This window comes from Rana temporaria, chromosome 3 (genome assembly GCF_905171775.1).
Source record: "Rana temporaria chromosome 3, aRanTem1.1, whole genome shotgun sequence".
In the NCBI taxonomy this organism is placed as follows: Eukaryota; Metazoa; Chordata; class Amphibia; order Anura; family Ranidae; genus Rana; species Rana temporaria.
In genome coordinates this window covers 411,688,306-411,708,988 of record NC_053491.1, presented here as the reverse complement: position 1 = coordinate 411,708,988, position 20,683 = coordinate 411,688,306, and the positions used below count along the sequence as shown (strand labels likewise).

The window sequence follows — 20,683 nt, the reverse complement described above, 5'->3', positions numbered from 1 at the left end:
GTATAGATCTAGAATGTGATGTGTATAGAATGTGTATAGATCTAGAATGTGATGTGTATAGATCTAGAATGTGATGTGTATAGATCTAGAATGTGATGTGTATAGAATGTGTATAGATCTAGAATGTGATGTGTATAGATCTAGAATGTGATGTGTATAGAATGTGTATAGATCTAGAATGTAATGTGTATAGATCTAGAATGTGATGTGTATAGAATGTGTATAGATCTAGAATGTAATGTGTATAGATCTAGAATGTGACGTGTATAGATCTAGAATGTGATGTGTATAGAATGTGTATAGATCTAGAATGTAATGTGTATAGATCTAGAATGTGACGTGTATAGATCTAGAATGTGATGTGTATAGAATGTGTATAGATCTAGAATGTAATGTGTATAGATCTAGAATGTGACGTGTATAGATCTAGAATGTGATGTGTATAGAATGTGTATAGATCTAGAATGTAATGTGTATAGATCTAGAATGTGACGTGTATAGATCTAGAATGTGATGTGTATAGATCTAGAATGTGACGTGTATAGATCTAGAATGTGATGTGTATAGAATGTGTATAGATCTAGAATGTAATGTGTATAGATCTAGAATGTGATGTGTATAGATCTAGAATGTGATGTGTATAGATCTAGAATGTGATGTGTATAGAATGTGTATAGATCTAGAATGTGATGTGTATAGATCTAGAATGTGATGTGTATAGAATGTGTATAGATCTAGAATGTAATGTGTATAGATCTAGAATGTGATGTGTATAGAATGTGTATAGATCTAGAATGTAATGTGTATAGATCTAGAATGTAATGTGTATAGATCTAGAATGTGACGTGTATAGATCTAGAATGTGATGTGTATAGAATGTGTATAGATCTAGAATGTGACGTGTATAGATCTAGAATGTGATGTGTATAGAATGTGTATAGATCTAGAATGTAATGTGTATAGATCTAGAATGTGACGTGTATAGATCTAGAATGTGATGTGTATAGAATGTGTATAGATCTAGAATGTAATGTGTATAGATCTAGAATGTGACGTGTATAGATCTAGAATGTGATGTGTATAGATCTAGAATGTGATGTGTATAGAATGTGTATAGATCTAGAATGTGATGTGTATAGATCTAGAATGTGATGTGTATAGAATGTGTATAGATCTAGAATGTGATGTGTATAGAATGTGTATAGATCTAGAATGTAATGTGTATAGATCTAGAATGTGACGTGTATAGATCTAGAATGTGATGTGTATAGATAGAATGTGACGTGTATAGAATGTAATGGGATGGCTGTGATTGATCAGACTTGTCCTGCCTTGCCCCCACTGCACAGCCATTCACTGGGAAGCTCCGTGTGCTGCTGTTTCCCCTCCCCCAGCTCTTATGCAGCTGAGAACAGAGGGAATGTGATCTCTTATAAAAATAAGAAAAGGGTATTTATAATGTTTTTTCTAGATCTGCACACAATTGTTTTGACTTTCATTTTTATGTTAAACTCAATGGGTTGTTTTAGAAGATGATCGCTTCCAATCACTTTAATGGACCAAAATGTGAGAAAATAAAGAACTTTATTGTTCCACACAAATCACCAACAACAGAGCAGCCTGTCCCGGCCAATCCCGTCGTGCGATCTGTGTATTATAGACTGTGATGGGATGGCTGTGATTGATCAGACTTGTTGTTCCTGTGTGGGGGCTGCGGCAGTGGAGGGGTTAAGCAGCGGCGTAGCCGCCCCCCCCCCCCGGCAGCCCAGGGGTTAATGTTGGCCCCATTCCCTCAATTGTCCATTGAGCAGTTCTTTTTAAAGAAGTGTCAGTTTGCATGTAGAGACTCCGCCCCCTGGATCCTGGCTGGGGACCGAGCTCCTTCAGGTCCACATTACAGGCTGCCCAGGGAAGGGAGAAGGATCAGCAGTCCCTACAGTCCCGGGATCGATCATCACAGATCTGCTCCGAAATAACACGGAGGAGATCCCTGATCGGAGGAGATCGCAGTCCCCCCCCATCCCCCCCTCCTGGGAAAAGCTCCGGGATCTGATCGCTGGGATCTGCAACTTTCAAGGAACTTCCCATCCCCCTCCATGGACCGGGAGTGAGGCGGGGTGCTGGTTCTGTACGGACCGGGACTGATCGGACATACAAAGGGGATCGGAGGAGATCATTCCTGAGGACTGTGCAGGAAGTTCTGTACGGAGAGAGGAGGAGGAGGGGGGACCTGGCTGTACATTGTAGTGGGGGGGATGGGGGCCGTGCGGTGGGGGGGCTGATCGGAGAGGGGGGGGGGAACTTTTCTACAACTTGGCGGACTATGAGCCTGTCCTAGTGCCGGGGAGATCGGCTACAGATCGGATCGTCTGTTGTGTTCCGGGCCTCGGAGACTTGTGATCGGGGGTCACCATGCCTCAGCTGAACAGCGGCGGGGGGGACGAGCTGGGGGCCAATGATGAGCTCATCCGCTTCAAGGACGAGGGCGAGCAGGAGGACAAGAGCCCCGGGGAGGAATCGGCCGAGGGGGATCTGGCCGATGTCAAGTCATCGCTGGTCAATGAGACTGAGAATCACAGCAGCGACTCCGACTCCGAGGTGAGACTTCTGTCCTAAGAGGGGGGGATCTACAACACCCCTCCGTTATATGTATCTCCCCTGTGTGATCTACAACACCCCTCCCTTATATGTATCTCCTGTGTGATCTACAACACCCCTCCGTTATATGTATCCCCCTGTGTGATCTACAACACCCCTCCCTTATATGTATCCCCCTGTGTGATCTACAACACCCCTCCCTTATATGTATCCCCCTGTGTGATCTACAACACCCCTCCCTTATATGTATCCCCCTGTGTGATCTACAACACCCCTCCCTTATATGTATCCCCCTGTGTGATCTACAACACCCCTCCGTTATATGTATCCCCCTGTGTGATCTACAACACCCCTCCCTTATATGTATCCCCCTGTGTGATCTACAACACCCCTCCGTTATATGTATCCCCCTGTGTGATCTACAACACCCCTCTGGTATATGTATCCCCATGTGTGATCTACAACACCCCTCCGTTATATGTATCCCCCTGTGTGATCTACAACACCCCTCCGTTATATGTATCCCCCTGTGTGATCTACAACACCCCTCCGTTATATGTATCCTCCGTGTGATCTTTCTATAGTATAAGTTCTGTACAGTCTTGGTATAGGAGGGGGATCTACAACACCCCTCCCATTACGTGTACCCCTGTGATCTACAACACCCCCTCTAGTATATATCCCTGTTGTAGGATGTGTGATCCACAGCACCCCGACTGTGTGCACCCCCCCCCCCCCCTGTGTGATCTACAACTCACCCATTCCATGTGATTTAGAGCGCCCCCTGTGGTATCTAGAGTGCGCTCCCTCTGTGATCTACAGTACCCCTCCCCCATTATATATGTACCCCCTGTGTCATGTGCAGCTCCCAGTTTTTGTGTACAGCTCCCCAATTCTGTGTATCCCAGTCTAATCTACAGCTCCCCTATTCTATGTATCCCCCCCCCCCCATTCTACTGACCCCTGTGTGATCTACAACACCCCTCCAATATATGTTCCCCACTTTAATGTACAGAGCACCTCTTCTCATATTCCCCAATGTGATCTGCAGCACCCCAAATCTGTGCACAGCTCTTCAGTTTGTACCCCCCCCCCCCCCCAGTGTACTGTGTGCATCGTTCTATGTACCCTTGTGACATAAAACTGATTCTATGTACCCCCTGGCTCAGGGTGATAAGCAGGGCACCCCTATTCTGTGTACCCCCCGGGGTGATGTGTGGCACCCCTATTCTGTGTACCCCCCGGGGTGATGTGTGGCACCCCTATTCTGTGTACCCCCCGGGGTGATGTGTGGCACCCCTATTCTATGCTCCTCTTAGTATATGGTGTATATTCTGCCTCAGTGTAAGATCTGCAGTATGTCTGTCAGTCCCAATTCCATCGGCATATATGGAGGGGTCCCCATTATATGAACCCCACTATGTCAGATCTCCACACTGTACAAATCTTCTACAACTTGCACACTGGTATGAACTCCCGCCCCCCCCCCCCCCCTATGGACTTATACCATTCTTTAATGACCTGACCATGCATTCCTGGATTGCACATACACCCCCCCCCCCCCCCCCATATGTTCCCAATACAGGGGTGCCCGGGCATGGTACAGGCTCCTCTGCCCAGTACAAGGCCATACTAGACTTGGCACCAAGTTCTCTTCACCCTAGGGCGGGACAATGATCATGGAGTTTCCTTTCTCACCAAACTTTGATTTTTCAGGTGGAGAGGCGCCCCCCTCCCAGAGACAGTTTCGAGAAGCACCGGGATTACCTGTCAGAAGGTAAGTCGCCCTTCACCCACTTCTCACATCTCTACCATAGAACAAGATGGAGGGGTGATACAGTATAACACAACTGCTACACAAATGGATTGCAAGCTCTTAAAACTAGTCTCACAAGTGTGTAGATTTCATCTTTTTACTTGGATTTCCCGAATTCTAGAACTGTGTTTGTATATGAAGTGTATATGAACTGTGTTGTATAAAGTGTATATGAAGTGTACAATCTAGTTCTAGACTTCTAATTCTTGCAGTGATAATCCGCCTCAGACTCCGTCATTGGAATTCAGTAAATGTTTTCACACAGTGACTTTCATACGGGAATGAGGAATGTGTCCAAACTGAAATCAGCCAATCGGAGCGTCTCTTGGGCTGCACTAAGTGGCTACAACGGGGATCTGGCTTTGGGCTCTGTTGTCCTTTTGTCCCCATCATACTTTTTTTTTTTTTTTGCTGTCAGTTAAACTTTCTCCTAATCCCTGAATGGATTGCAGCTTGCCTGTCCTCCGATGTGGCGGCTGAATTTTTTATTTTCTATTTTTCTGGGTGATCCTGCAAGTAATACTCTCCCTGTGCTATGGTGACAACTGTACTGTATCTGGGAGGAGCCGTGTTGTCATCCTAGGATTAGGACTATAGAACACCTCCCCATAACATTGGGGGAGGTGTTTTGTAGTCGATGATGACAGCTGGGAACAATGCTAAATAACTGTCTTTGGAGGAACAGGACAGTATCTGCTCATAAGATTGCTGGCTGAATGGCTTCTTTTATTTATTTTGTCAAACATCTAACCAAATGCTTTCAGCTGTATATTTAACAGGCAAAAGGAGGAAAAAATGAGACATTGTTGTTTTGCATACATTTTAAGTCATGGGTGCTCAATCCGTGGCCCTCCAGCTGTTGTGGAACTACAAGTCCCATCATGCCTCTGCCTTTGGGAGTCATGCTTGGAACTGTCAGCCTTGCAATGCCTCATGGGACTTGTAGTTCCACAAGGCTGACAGTTCCAAGCATGACTCCCATAGGCAGAGGCATGCTGGGACTTGTAGTTCCACAACAGCTGGGGGGCCACAGGTCCAGCACCCATGCTTTAAGGGTTAACTGGGAATTGAGCTTGTCTGTTTTGTTTACTAGAGTTTGGAAATGCTGTTTGCCAGATTAGAGCAGAAGATTTCAGAAGTTGCATTTTGTTTTTGGAACTGCACATTCAGACATTTTTGTCTTGTTTTTTTTTTTTTATTTTTTTTTTTTAGTTCCTCTATCTCACGTTTTTATAGTTGGGTTTTACATAAATGCATGTCATGTAATATATATATTACATGACATGCATTTATGTAAAACCCAACTATAAAAACGTGAGATAGAGGAACTAAAAAAAAAAAATAAAAAAAAAAAAACAAGACAAAAATGTCTGAATGTGCAGTTCCAAAAACAAAATGTCTATATATATATATATATATATATATATATAACATTTTTTTCCCAAAAGTGGCAGATTACTTTCATATTGATAATAAAAAATATTACATTTTATTGCAACGTTGTCAGAAAATCTGAGGACCCATTCACACCATATGCATTGGGCTGCGCTGGAAGCCCTCCCCAATGCAGTCTAATGTGTAGACAAGGCAGATCTGTGTGTTCAGCTCACACCACTGCGCTGCATCAATTTGCGCCAAACAGGATTTGCGTTTTTTTTTTTTTTTTTTTTGTGTGCAACATGTTGTGAAGCAATACGTTGCATCACGACCCACTTTGACTATGAAATGTCACTTTGACATTTCAATAAAGTTGCAAAAAAGAAAAATGAAAGTAAACCTAGCCTCTGGTGTGAATTAGCCCGTGATGCATGTTCCTGGATCGCCATGCTGCGCTGCGCTGATTGGTTGTCACAGCCTTGGTCCAAGTTTTATTAAAATTTTTTGATTTTTTTTTTTTTTTTTTTAGATTACTGGTCATACATTATACAAATTTCTCATTCAATTTCCTTTATATGTACCTTCATCTATGTAGTGCCTGCATACAAATTGACAGTGTTTAGGTTTGACCTCCTATTTGGTAAATCTAAAGGAAAATGTAGAAGATTGTATAGTGTGTGTGTGTGTGTTGGTGTGTTTTTTTTATTTTATATTTTTTTATTTTTTCTCTGTTCTGTATTGTGTTATTACTTTCTAATGCAGCCACACTGGCCATTGTAGAGGTCTGTAGGCTTTGCTATTGTGGAAGCGGCCATGTTGCCGGCACTTGCGCACCGTTTAGTGGATGAGCGCATTGTGTGCTCAGTTTAGAAATGTCCAAGTCTTGCTTTCGCTGTTCAGAAAAACAATGTGTAATTGTCAACTTACCTGTAATGCTACTTAATCTGTAAGTATATATGCAAGTCTTTCAGTTTCCAGTATCTCGTTCTATGGTAAGATTAATGTATCATTCATGCTTCACGAGGGTGTAACACAGCGCTGGGTGAGTCAGTGCTTTGGCATGCGTCTCCTTCTAGTGGGGCCTTTTAAACCGGGAGCTGTGTTTTCGTTGGGGATGAGGCCATTCTAGAATGAATGACTTTATGAGTTCTCTTGGTGGGAAAAGATAATCCGCTGGACAGTTGTAGTAGGACTTGGGCACGCGCAGGTTTGACATTTATGTACATTGTGGAGCTGTGGCCAGTCACTTCCTGGTCAAAGAGCATGCGCTCTATTTTTATTTTTTTCCAGGAGATTAGAATGTTTTATGCAGTGGTCCTTGCCTTTAAATTATTTACCCAGTTCCTTGGAACCCACTGCATTGAAGTGCAACTATCTAACCAATTCCATCTACTTGTCACTTCCACAACCGCTACCTAATATGCTGTGTCTGAATTTCCACCTCCGGAGCTTGTAGGTACACAGCCTTTGATGGCTCTCTGCTAGGGTCACCTCTTCTGTAGGTACACAGCCTTTGATGGCCCTCTGCTAGGGTCACCTCTTCTGTAGGTACACAGCCTTGTTGGCCCTCTGCTAGGGTCACCTCTTCTGTAGGTACACAGCCTTTGATGGCCCTCTGCTAGGGTCACCTCCTTCTGTAGGTACACAGCCTTTGATGGCCCTCTGCTAGGGTCACCTCCTTCTGTAGGTACACAGCCTTTGATGGCCCTCTGCTAGGGTCACCTCCTTTTGTAGGTACACAGCCTTTGATGGCCCTCTGCTAGGGTCACCTCCTTCTGTAGGTACACAGCCTTTGATGGCCCTCTGCTAGGGTCACCTCCTTCTGTAGGTACACAGCCTTTGATTGCCCTCTTCTAGGGTCACCTCTTCTGTAGGTACACAGCCTTGATATAAATTTTATATTGAGTTTAGAAGCCAGTCTGTCCAATCCAGGAACGTTTGGCACCTTCTGTCATTTTTAAGGAGCATTGGCTACCTGGCTCCTGGGCTTTATCCAGCCCTGCCCTAGCAGGACTAAAGTGGGGTACACACCATGTTAAAATCTGGAGGAAAAATCAATACGAGGAATTGCCGTCTGAATCGGGTGTCAAAAGTTGTGTCCACTCTATGAAAATCAGACTTTCCAAATAAAAATTTCTGTAGGGTCAAACTCCCCCAAAAGAAAAAAATTCTCATACGTAAACGGGACTATTTGTGTGTGTGTGTGTGTGTGTGTGTGTGTGTGTGTATCCGATGAAGCTGACTTTCATCAGTCTTGCCTACACACCATCAGTCAAAAATCCGATCGTGCCAAAACGCGGTGACTACGACGTGCTGAGAACAATTAAGTTTAATGCTTCTGAGCATGCGTCGACTTGATTCTGAGCATGCGTGGATTTTTGACCGATGGACTTCCACACAGACGATCTTTTTATTTATTTTTTATCAATAGGAAAAACATTTTATTTTTTCACCGATGGATGGGAAAGCAAACCAATGGGGCCCACACGTGATCGGTTTGTCCAATGAAAGCAGTCCATCGGTCTGTTTTCATCAGACAAACCGATCGTGTGTACAGGGCTCTAGTGTTTTTTTATATAATGTATATATTTTTTTTTTTTTTTGAGCAAAACCGGAAAACGAAAGACTGTGCATGATCCGAAACCAAAAGAAAAAAGCTTTTGCAGTTCAAGAATTTTCATACAATAATTTTATTATACAGGATTTATGTAGTTTCAACAGTTTGCGCAGTGCTTTCCAACATGAGGGGCGACAGACAATACAAGTTAATGCAGGAGGAATAAGAGGGGCCCTGTTTGCTGGAGTTTACAATCTAAAGCCCCATACACACCATCAGTTTTCCTGCAGGTTTTTCTCCTCGGGTTTACCAAAACTATGTAGTGCAAGGGCCGGCCTGATTGCATACAAATTAAAACTCTTAAGGTTTGACTTCATATTGGATGGTTTTGGTAAACCTGCAGGAAAATTGATAGTGTCTACTCTAGGGCTTAAGAGGAAGGGTCAAGTGATACAAAAGGCAATAGCTGTGGTGGATGAGCATGGCGAAAACGAGTACAGTTTTTAGGTGGGTGCAGAATTGGTTAGGCTTGGCCTAAAAGCAAACTGTAGGAGATGGTAGGGAGTTCAATTGGATGGGAGAGGCTTGGGAAAAGTCCTGGAGGCGAGCATGGGAGGAGATGAGGGAGCTAGAGGGTAGGCGTTCTTGGGAGAAACAAAGAGAATGATTTGGTTGGTATTTTGACACTAGGTTAGTAATGGAGCTGTGGGCCGAGTTGTAGATGGCTTTGTAAGTTGTTAATATTTTGAACTCGTTGGGTGAGGGGAAGCCAGTGGTAAGGTGGGGGAGTCTGGCAGCAGCATGATGGACAGAAGGGGGGATAGCCCATGTAGGAGTTGCGCCAATGAGGAGGGAGTTGCAGTAGTCAAGGCGAGAGATGACCAGAGAGTGAAAGCCTAGTACACCCGATCAGAAAATCTGGGGAAAAATACTTCTCTGAAAGAGACAAACGCAAAAAGGTTTCTCGTACAATTTTTGTTCAGAATTTGTCCAAAAATACAATACAAAGCAGTACATTACATCACTTCTAAATTTTTATTCTGTCATACGAGAATTTTCTTCCCCTTCTTTTTTTTAAAATTAAATTATGAGGCTAGCATGCAAAAAAAAATGTCCGATCGTTCATCACTGGCTTTCGAAGCTTAGTGGTGTCATTGGTTAGGATGGGGCATATTTCAGAGATGTTGAGGTGGCAAGCTTTGGACAGTGACCAGATGTGGCGCTGAAAGGATAGTTCGCAATTGGTACCCTCCTCTGCTTTGACCTGCTGTGAAATATCGAGGGAAAACAGATGATCGTACACCCTGCTTTTCTTAATGTATACTGGGCTTTAGAATATTGTGATAAATGTGTATTTGTGTTTTTTGACAAAAAAAAAAAAAAAAAAAATGAAATGTTCCTCTCATGGGTGGCCCATAACGCTACAGGAAGCCCCCTCATCGCCTATGGTGCGGTGCCTAATGGTGAATCTAGTCCTGATTGCTCCAACTTGTAGACTCTTGGCTTATTTAAGGCTGCCTTTTGTATATGACTTTAATGTTTACTCCTTTTTTTTTTAAAGTGGAAGAAAAGGCTTAACAATCAACTTTAAAATCTTGGCTCCCCCATTGCTCTGCATACGTTTTTAGCCTAAATCCTAATATAAAAGCCTCCACTGCAGATCCTCTGTGTAAATGAACAGGCCCAATAAGTTGCGAGGGCTGAATTGCTTAGATTAGTGACGTCACACCGATGTCTCTAGGTGTTGTCGGCAATTTAGAGAGTTCATGGCCGCCAGCTGCACATTGACACCAAGGAGCTGGAGCTTTGTGGTCAGATGACTGCATACAATTAAGGTTGACTAAAGGGATTTGCATTGCTAAAATGTATGCGGGACAACATTTTAAAGTGGCTTTATTGTGTAGCCTTCTACTTTAAATCGGAGCTAAACTATCACAAAATAATTCTTGTTTTGTAGAGAACTATAAGGGAAGACGGGAACGCATCATATTTTTGTTTTACAGTATTCCATAACTCCCCCTTGTGCCATTTTACATTTTGTAGGCTCTGTCTGGGCTTCATGTGGCATAGGCGGCTCTAGGCTTTGTGAGGCCTTAGGCAAAGCTTGACATGGGGGGGGGGGGGGGGCCCCACTCACACCCATGATGGGAGGGGGGGGGAATAATTCAAGAACAAGGGCCTCTACCCCATAACCCTGGCCGGTAGTTGTGGGGGTCTGCGGGCAGAGGGCTTATCGGAAACTGGAAGCCCCCTTTAACAAGGCAGCCTCCAGATCCTGCTTTTTAATAACTAAGGGGTGGGGTGATGTCACCTGGTGAACCCACCCCCTTGTGTCGTCATTGACTGAGGGCATGCTGGGTCATTGACGTCACAAGAGGTGGTGTCACCGATATTCACTGGTTGTTAAAGATGCTGGCGGCCCCTCTCCCAAGTCAGGGCTCTTAACACTGCCTGAGCACAGCAGTGGCAGCGTTATGGTCCCCTGTCCCTCAAAACTGGGGGTAATGCATTGGGTAAGTTAGGCGGTCCTGAGGCCTTAGGCGACTGCCTAGTTTGCCTAATTAAAGAGCCGCCTCTGCATGTGGACACGGATGCAATCCATTAGGGGTATGAATAGCCATTTACTGTGACTATGCCAGAATCTGCCAGCTCTCTATACTTTGCTGCAGCTGTTGTAATCCCAGCACAGGAGTGTGTAGGGAAAGGGTGACAACCCTGATGCTCAACTGAGTAAGGGTTGTCACCATAGGAAAGGGAGAGCCTGTGGATAAACCTGGCTTGTATGGTTTAATTTAACAAGGTTTCATATTTATTTTTTTATAAAAAAAATTGACATTACAGAAACAAGTGCAACATATCTGTTTAGTTTTTCAGTCAGTTATGATTTAGATATACGGAGCTGCATTTTGTATTGATGATTAGAACCATGATATTGTCAGTTGAAAATATTTACTTTTTTTTTTTTCTCATTCCCCCTGCAGCATTTAGGAGGCAGCAAGATGCATCTTTCTTCAAAAGCCCTCCCTATGCGGGCTACCCCTTCTTGATGATCCCTGACCTCGGAGGCCACTACTTGCCCAATGGTGCCCTCTCGCCCAGTGCCCGCACGGTAAGAACTGTCTTGTTACATTTGGAGTCTTTGTATGCATCTGTATAGATAAATAACAATACCAGTATGACTATTCCCTTAATACATTTTGGATCTGATTCATAACAGCTGGAGGAAAACAGTCTGGCATGGGTATATTAGCGATTTACTCTTCAGCTGTCAGTTCTCTAGTGTAGGTTAGGAAATAAAACACCTTATGGCAAAAGTTCTGTTTTCTTCGGCTGAGTCTTAATGTCATTTTTTTAGTGTGTGTGTGTGTGTGTGTGTGTGTGTGTGTGTGTGTGTGTGTGTGTGTGTGTGTGTGTGTGTGTGTGTGTGTGTGTGTGTTCAGCTGGGCTTGTATAGGAGTCGCATATGCTTTAGGCATGAATGCTTTGCTTAAGACACTGCTTCAAAAGTCAGACATTTCCCACTTGGCAATGTTTAGGGCAGTGATGGCGAATCTTGGCACCCCAGATGTCTTGGAACTACATTTCCCATGATGCTCCAGTACACTGCAGAGTGCATGGGCATCATGGGAAATGTAGTTCAAAAACATCTGGCGTTCCAAGGTTCGCCATCACTGGTTTAGGGATTCTGGGGGGGGGAACAAAAAAGACTAGTCTATGGGCTGCCTTAGTCTTCCCCTAAGATAAATTCAGATTCTGTCTAGACTTGATCCTCAGATATTTCATTTGGTCACTATGGCTAACACTATCTCTTATATGTGCATCAGCCTAAAGGTTATGGTGGATATTGCCCTTTATCCAAGGCTCCCATGCAGTGCTGGAGGCCAGAATCCTGGAAGTGTAGCCTTTTGCAGGGGCAGGTATATCGGGCGAGACGCTAGTTTCAGGGATGGGTACGCCACTGAGCATTATGATGCAGAGGGGTGTCCTTCCAGTACTGGATGGGAGCATTGCCTTCCCTTGGTTTATAAAACTAGCCGGGTTCCTTTTTCCGCCCAATGCTCTCCTACAATGTACTTGGGTTTTTGTTTTTAAAGCTGGTCCAACAAGGTGGGTCTTTTGTGGTCACTTTTAACCATTGCTGGTCACCAAGTAAAAGGGGTGTGTGTGTGTGTGTGTGTGTGTGTGTGTGTGTGTGTGTGTGTGTTGCAGGTATGCAGTCACCCTGTAAGAGATGAATACTTAACTTTCTAACATGAAATCAAGTCTTTGCTCTCTTGAAGAGCTATGAGCACCACAGCTATTCAGTACTTTGTTGCGTTGGTTAGCGAGTCGCCTGCTGGGCGCTGTGCTTTTACCTGCTGGATGCTGCAGGACACAGCAGTGACTTGACAGCCGGTCAGTTAAAAAGCTGTACTCATCTGGGAAATGCTAACCTACATACCTGGAAGTCTCTGATGGTGGTGGTGCCCCCAGCTCTGCAAGGGACTAAAGGCTTATCACTGCGGTAAGTATTCAGCATCATCCTTCTGTCTAGAACACCAAAGGTTTTTTTGCCAGGCAGCATAAAATGAAGTCTTGTGCAGGTCCTGTATGTCTTCCATTGTGACTGTGAAAGTGTGATTTGTAGCACTGGAGCCCCTGACATCCAGCGTGCTTTTCCTGTTTTGTATCACTTGTATTTTCTACTTTATACACTGCAGTACATTACTATAATTATATGTACCCATTATATTGCATTGTTTGCTGAATGTTGGTTTCAAATCCTGTGATGCAATTTTACTACTCAAGTGTGTCAAATGTGTTCATATTTGTTCTGTCAAACCTTTTGTGTGCCTTGTTTGCAGACAAGGTGCAGAATGTGGGCCCTTTCTATATGAGAGTTCTAATGGCACTTTTCACATTTTACTAATCTGGTGGCGGAAAACAGAATGGTAAATCGGTGTGTGAAAGTGTGGCCAGCATTTTAAAATTAACATTAAAATGTTAATAAACATGCACATACACTATTTATTTATATATATATATATATATATATATATATATATATTTTTTTTTTTTATAATTTATTATGCACACACCTTGTACTACTATCAATGCTGCCCCCTTTGTCTCTTGCGCTTTGCAATCTGGAAACAAATTCCATTGCTCTGATATTATTTCTACTTACAGGGTGGCTACAATTCCATGCAGGGTCACCCTGATGTGCACCATTTCAGCCAGGGCTATGAATGTTTAGGATGAGTGACCAGCTGTAACTTTTTATTTTTTTACATAAGTTAGACATGCGTATTATGACACAGGAGGTCAACGAGAAATTGTGGGACATGTAAATGAGGAGGCAGAAGGTCATGTGACGTAACAGTTAGGGGTGCAACGGATCAAAAAATTCACGGTTCGGATCGTTCCTCAGATCAGAGCCACGGATCGGATCATTTTTCGGATCGCCACCGTATATAGCCCCCACTGCAATGTCCACGTCTCCCCAGTCAGCGCCGCTCTGGGAAGCTCACCTAGGCTGCCGCCGGGTGTAGCAAGATTACTGGAGCTAGGCCAAAGCTGCAGCCTTTCCTATGGGCTCAATCCGCGGATCGCGTGGTGTGCCGATCCGCGGACGTTGACCCGTTCGGATCAATGGCGATCTGTTGACCCCTAGCAACAGTGGATGCTCCTGGTCCAAATGTTTAGAGAAGTGCTGCAAAAGTGCACAGTTGTAGCTCTCTGGGCCAAAATACTGATAAATAGCCTGGCAATCAGTAGTAGTAACATATCGGGGGGGGGGGATGCTTTATACAGGGAGTGTACTGTATAATTTAATTTTGACTTTTAATCTATTTTTACTTGGGCACTGCAGGGCTATTGAATGACTAAAAGTAAACAGATTTGTTCTCGGTGGGTGTGTGTGTGTGTGTGTGTGTGTGTGTGTGTGTTTACAAAAAAATTAAACGATGGATTAAAAGCCTTCGACTTTTAAAATGGCAGCCTCCAGTGTGACATTTAAGCATTAAAAAAATCTCACTTTAAACCCATGCAGCTTTTTTCATCCTGCATAAGTGTGCTTTGACTGAGATACATTGATTGGAGGCTGTGTGCCCACTTTAAGGCCAGCAGCACGAACGAGCTGTTCCTCTCCCCAAACAGACATGGCTTTGTTACTTTTCTCTCTTGGATTTGTGTGCTCTTGTCTTAATCGAGAGTTATGGGAGTAGAGAAAATATGAAGGCGAGATCAGTGTATATTTAGAAATACAAAGTGTATGTATGCTTTCCCTCAAAAGTGAGTACACCCCTCACATTTTTGTAAATCTTTTTATACCTTTTCATGTGACAACACTGAATAAATGACACTTTGCTACAATGTAAAGTAGTGAGTGTACATCTTGTATAACAGTGTAAATTTGCTGTCACCTTAAAATAACTCGGCACACAGCCATTAACATCTAAACCACTGGCAACAAAAGTAAGTACACCCCTAAGTGAAAATGTCTAAATTGGGCCCCAAGTGTCAATATTTTGTGTGGCCACCATTCTTTTCCAGCAATGCCTTAACCCTCTTGGGCATGGAGTTCACAGGTTGCCACTGGACCGGAGTCCTCTTCCACGACGACATCACAGCTGGTGGATGTTAGAGATCTTGCGCTCCTCCTCTTTCAGTTTGAGGATGCCCCACAGATGCTGAATGGGGTTTAGGTCTGGAGACATGCTTGGCCAATCCATCACCTTTACCCTCAGCTTCTTTAGCAGGGCAGTGGTCGTCTTGGAGGATGTGTTTGGGATTGGTATGTTGGAATACTGCCCTGCGGCCCAGTCTGCGAAGGGAGGGGATCATGCTCTGCTTCAGTATGTCACAGTACATGTTGGCATTCATGGTTCCCTCAATGAACTGTAGCTCCCCAGTGCCGGCAGCACTCATGCAGCCCCAGACCATGACACTCCCACCACCATGCTTGACTGTAGGCAAGACACACTTGTCTGTGTACTCCTCACCTGGTTGCCGCCACACACGCTTGACACCATCTGAACCAAATACGTTTATCTTGGACTCGTCAGACCACAGGACATGGTTCCAGTAATCCATGTCCTTCGTCTTCTTGTCTTCAGCAAACTGCAGGCTTTCTTGTGCATCCTCTTTAGAAGAGGCTTCCTTCTGGGACGACAGCCATGCAGACCAATTTAATGCAGTGTATGGCCTCGGTACTGACAGGCTGACCCCCACCCCTTCTACCTCTGCGGCAATGCTGGCAGCACTCCTACATCCATTTCCCAAAGACAACCACTAGATATGATGCTGAGCACGTGCACCCAACTTCTTTGGTGGACCATTGCGAGGCCTGTTCTGAGTGGAACCTGTCCTGTTAAACCACTGTATGGTCTAGGCCACCGTGCAGCAGATCAGTGTCGGGGTCTTCTCAATCTTATAGCCTAGACCATCTTTATGTAGAGCAAAAAAATATTTTATTTCAGGTCCTCAGAGTTCTTTGCCATGAGGTGACATGTTGAACCTCCAGTGACCAGTATAAGAGAGCGATAACACCAAATTTAACACACCTTCTCCCCATTCACACCTGAGACCTTGTAACACCGAGTCACATGACACCGGGGAGGGAAAATGGCTAATTGGGCCCACTTTTTTTTTTTGCCAGCTGTTTAGACATTAATGTCTGTGAGTTATTTTGAGGGGACAGCAAATTGACACTGTTATACAAGCTGTACACTCACTACTTTACATTGTAGCAAAGTGTCATTTCTTCAGTGTTGCATGAAAAGAGGAGAATTTTTACAAAATGTGTCTTTTTTTTCTTTCCCCCTCCCCCCTCCCCCCCCCTTTCTATTGTCTTCTGCATTGACATAGTGATTGACTAATGCTTCTTTATGACCTTTACTGATTAGGATTGTATTTGCATTTTTCTGCTGGTCATTATAATAAAAATGGAAAAAACTCTCTGCCTTGATTGGTAAAGCTTGTCCGTTGTCAAATTTCAGCTCTTTCCCTCAATACAAGATTTGAGTGATTTACAGGGGTTAAGGGACAATGGAGCTGTTGGTAGGATTATGGGTCCTCACTGCTTTTGTCTGACTCTCTCTTTATTATTTAAAATGCCCCCTCAGCTACCCTTGAGTGCTGTTAATGAGCCAGCATTGTGTACTGTGTTTTGGGAGGTGATCAGGGTGAATTGTCTCGTTGCAAATTAAATTCCTCTACAGACTGGAATGATGCATTCCCCTCCCCGTGTGCATTGCAAATTGCCTTGCCCCGAGGGGCAGGAGGAGGGCTCATAAGCCTTCCAACCCTACCCCAAACAAGACTCCATCACCGCATATGGCTGGCAGCTAATTAAACTCCTGTACCTGTCTCAATTAACTGAAATGTGTCTTCTTCCTACCTCGGTGGGGGGGCTGTACTGGAAATTTTTTTTTTTTTTTTTTTTTTTTTATCACTATTGGTAAAACTTTTGTCTGTGTGGAGCAGCACCTTTTAGGCCATGTCAGATTAATGACAGTGTTTTCTGGTCTCAAAATTTCTATTAGGCAATAATATAAAATGGTGTTTTTTTGTTTTTTTTTCTAAATTGAACACAGCCAGAATTTTTTGTTTTTTGCAAGTTATTGCATGCGTCCAAAATTAGGAAATCCTTGTGTACCTCAGACTGCTCCTTCCAATGCAGACCATGGGTTCTGGGTATTGCAGTGAAATGACTGGTGAGGGCAGATTTACGTCCATATACAGAGCTATCATTGGCACACTCTCACCAAGAATTATGAGAACCATTCATTCACTGCCATAGCGAGATGTTTCGGTGCTGCTGTAGTGACTACATGCCTAGCAGCCCGAAAAGTGGTTGTTTGTTATTGTGGCGAGTAAATAGTTTGCTCATAACACTTGTTGATGGTGTGCCAGTGGAATCTCTGCATATGCCCATTGAGGAAATGTCCCCTCCCTTGGATGGATGGCTGGCTGGGTTAGGAACTGTGAAGATTGTTCCTACTATGTACACAGGCCACAATTGCACAAGAAAACAAACTGACTAAATCCTCAATAAATAAAATAAAAAATTCCTGCTTCTGGCTGCATCCCTATTTGAATGATTTTTTTTATTTGTTTTCCTCCATGACCACCATCACTGTCAAAGTGAGGGAAGTTCACAACCATTTAAAAAGATTCTAACCCTTCCCACCTAAAGTTTTTGGATATATTAAATCCTAGAACACACCACGTGTGTTTTTTTTTTTTTCACTGTACTAAAGATCCTACATTAGTACAGGGATCTCCTTGCTGTTCTGATGGGGGGAAGAGCTGGTAAGCTGCTGGCATGATCCTCTGACAGAGGGCAGCCAAACTACCAGCTTCTATCGGACCGGCTGGGGGGGGCATGCATAAAAACGGCAGGTGAGATCACTGTACTGATGTCGGATCACTGGTACAGCGACTCTGACCAGTGCGGTCGTGTTTTTTTTTTTTTTTTTTTTTTTTTTTTTTTTTTTTTTTTTCCCCCAACCCCCGAATGGTAAAAACAATTGTGGTGGTTACTAGGCTAATCTTCATGGCAAAATTCCCATGGTGCATTGCCCAACATTCTCTATCTCATACTATTTGGAAATTCTGCTACAGTTGAGAGAGTGGCAGGTTGCCTACCTCTGCCTATAACAATTGAACTAGTAAAGATGGTGGCAACTATGAATAGCGTGTGTAATCGCAATACAGATAATTGTTGACTGCTGTCCAATTCATTTGGCTGCCGGGATTTGTGTCTTGACCCTCCCCATGGCTGAAAGCTGTCCCTGTTCCCATGTGATTGCACTTGGTAACTGAGCAGCCAGTAGTCATGCAGCAGTACTATCAAATGGGAGGAACGTTGGTCACATGCGCTGCCCCCCAATCCCTGGAAAAACTGGTTATGTCACCTCACTCCTTGCAGCTGAGCAGGAGGATGGTGAGGGAAGGATATATATGATGATTGGGCCATCATTAAAGGGAGCCCATTTCTTTACCCCACATGGGCAAAGTTTCACTTGTAAACTGGGCAGAGATGGACTTCACCACAGTAGAGTTGAAGGCCAGTAGCCTTAATTTAAACTTTGAGGTAGGTAAATTCGTTGTCGGGTGAATAAGGTAGATCACCGTATAACATCTGTGGAATGCAAAACCTCAAATTGGAATACACCCCATGTAATTGGATGCACAGATGATATATTCTAACACCTCAACATTTGGGAACAATGCCCTGTTTTCTCGGCAGGCTGGAGTTCTTCCTAAACATTGCTGTGAAAGTCTCGCTCGTTTTGGTGCCAAGCAGAGATTACAATTCCTGCATACATGTAAGCATGTGCGAGCCATTCCAACGTGGTCATCTGCCAAGGCTCTACCTCAGTCTGTTTTCATGCTGTCCCGTTTCTCACTCCCTCAATTGTATGAGCTCTGCTATTTTCCACACCTCCTGCTCTGCTGGTACCAGCTGTGCCCTTCCCTCGCCATGTGTTTCCTTTTTGCCTCCCAGAAATGACGACTTCTCACAGACATGGCTCAGCACTGTGCACACTATCTGTGCTTGTTGAGAATACAGTATTTGTCTTTGGTTAAAGTCGGCGCAAAGGAGAGCCACATTAATTTTGTTGGAATATAAAGATTTCTGATTGGCTTCTGTGGGCTCCTAAACAGCTGGTCTTTCAGAAAACAATCGCTATCCTATAGCTGGTCTATCTCCTCAAGACATTTGTAAAGCACTTTTTTTTCAAAGGGGCTGCCTTTAAGAAGATGCTAGTTACCTGGTTGTTGTCCCATATACTTTGTGCCATTGTCCTGGAACTACTATGCGGGCCAACAGTTCTGCCTTCAGCTAGCTGCATGTTATGGGTCGGATATATTTAAAGGGGTTGTAAAGGTTTGTTTTATTTTCTAAATGGGTTCCTTTTAAGCTAGTGCATTGTTGGTTCACTTACATTTTTTTTTTTTTTTCCCCTTCTAAATTTTTTATTTGTGTGTGTGTGTGTGTGTGTGTGTGTGTGTGTGTGTGTGAATTTCTCACTTCCTGTTTCTCCTCAGTAAACTTGCCCCATCATCTGAGCCGTTCTGGCTGGGGGTTGGTCAGCCGAAACAGGAAGTGAGAAATTCAGACAAGGAGGGGGGGGGGGGGGCATTTAGAAGGGAAACCGATAGAAAAGGTAAGTGAACCAACAATGCACTAGCTTTAAAGAACCTATTTAGAAAATAAACGGACATTTACAACCCCTTTAAGGCCAGGCAGCTAGGACTTTCAGTGGTCATTTCAGTATTTCTCTAAAGCTGGCCATACATGGTTTAGATTATGGACAGTTTTTCCGGAAACGGCGGGAATGTGAGCTGTAGGTGGCCTTGTCATGACCAACTGGTTCGACAAACGTCAGGCTACGAAAAAATAGGACCTAGGTGGAAAATTGTAATTCAAACAGTGACTGCATCCAATTGCAAGTCCGGCTAGCTGCTGAATACAATGTCGAACAGTGATTTCCTCCGGCTCTGCTATTTAGAATTTAGATATTCGGCATAATGGGCAAATGTGTTTGTGTGCAGTTATAACTTGGAATTGGCTAATGTACTTGATATTCCCATTTGTAAAAAATTGTGGTTTGTATGTAGAGAACCCTATGTTGCTTGGAGTGCCATCAATAGTAAAATGCAGGATGTCCCAAAGGTCTGGGATTCATAGGCATCGAATTATTAGAAATGTTTAATTCCAGCCTCGTGCAGCTTATCCAGAAACTGCATGGTTATGATGACACGGCCCAATAGGCGTATGGAATGTTGTGAGTGGTTGTTAAAACAAAAGGAATGAATAGTTATATTAAGAGCCCTTTCACACTGGAAACGCCTATAGCGGAGCGTTAAAATAGCGGAAAAACACTTTTTTTTTTTTTTTTTTTTTTTTTTACAGCGTTTCAATTCATTTCAATGGAGAGGGGCGTTTTTGGAGTGTTTTTAATAGCGCTATTTTTAACGCAAAAACGCACCAGTGTTAAAGGGCTCTAAAGAAACCTCATTTCAGCTCAGTGGTGGGGTTAAATGGCACAACTTACTTTCCTGGTGTGACATGGACCCCCCCAACATCTGAAGGCCATTCTCAAACTGATCCCTGAATTATGGTGTGGGCAGAGATATTTGCTGACCAATTAATTGGGTCTTATGTTTTTGATAGTAATGTCATTTGGGGAAACCTAGGCTTGGATGTAAACGGCTCAAATTTTGGCCATTTCCTGTTGAATCTGTCAAATTTCAAGCCATGGGTGGCCTTGCCACTACCACCCATATTGGCAAGCTTCAATTGAGAAATGGAAGTAAGACATTTTAAGCTGAACAAACGGAAC

At 43.7% G+C, this 20,683-nt stretch overlaps 1 protein-coding gene across 1 annotated transcript in view; it reads left to right on the top strand.

Annotated features, from left to right (window-relative positions):
* The first annotated feature begins 2,288 nt into the window (after nt 1–2,288).
* The window catches only part of TCF7L1 (transcription factor 7 like 1), a 79,065-nt gene continuing 60,670 nt past the window's right edge, over nt 2,289–20,683 (top strand). The window contains exons 1-3 of the mRNA XM_040346057.1: nt 2,289–2,598; nt 4,315–4,375; nt 11,330–11,457. Of these exons, the coding sequence (XP_040201991.1) occupies nt 2,413–2,598; nt 4,315–4,375; nt 11,330–11,457 (375 nt within the window). The 5' untranslated portion in view covers nt 2,289–2,412. The remainder of the gene's footprint in view (nt 2,599–4,314; nt 4,376–11,329; nt 11,458–20,683) is intronic.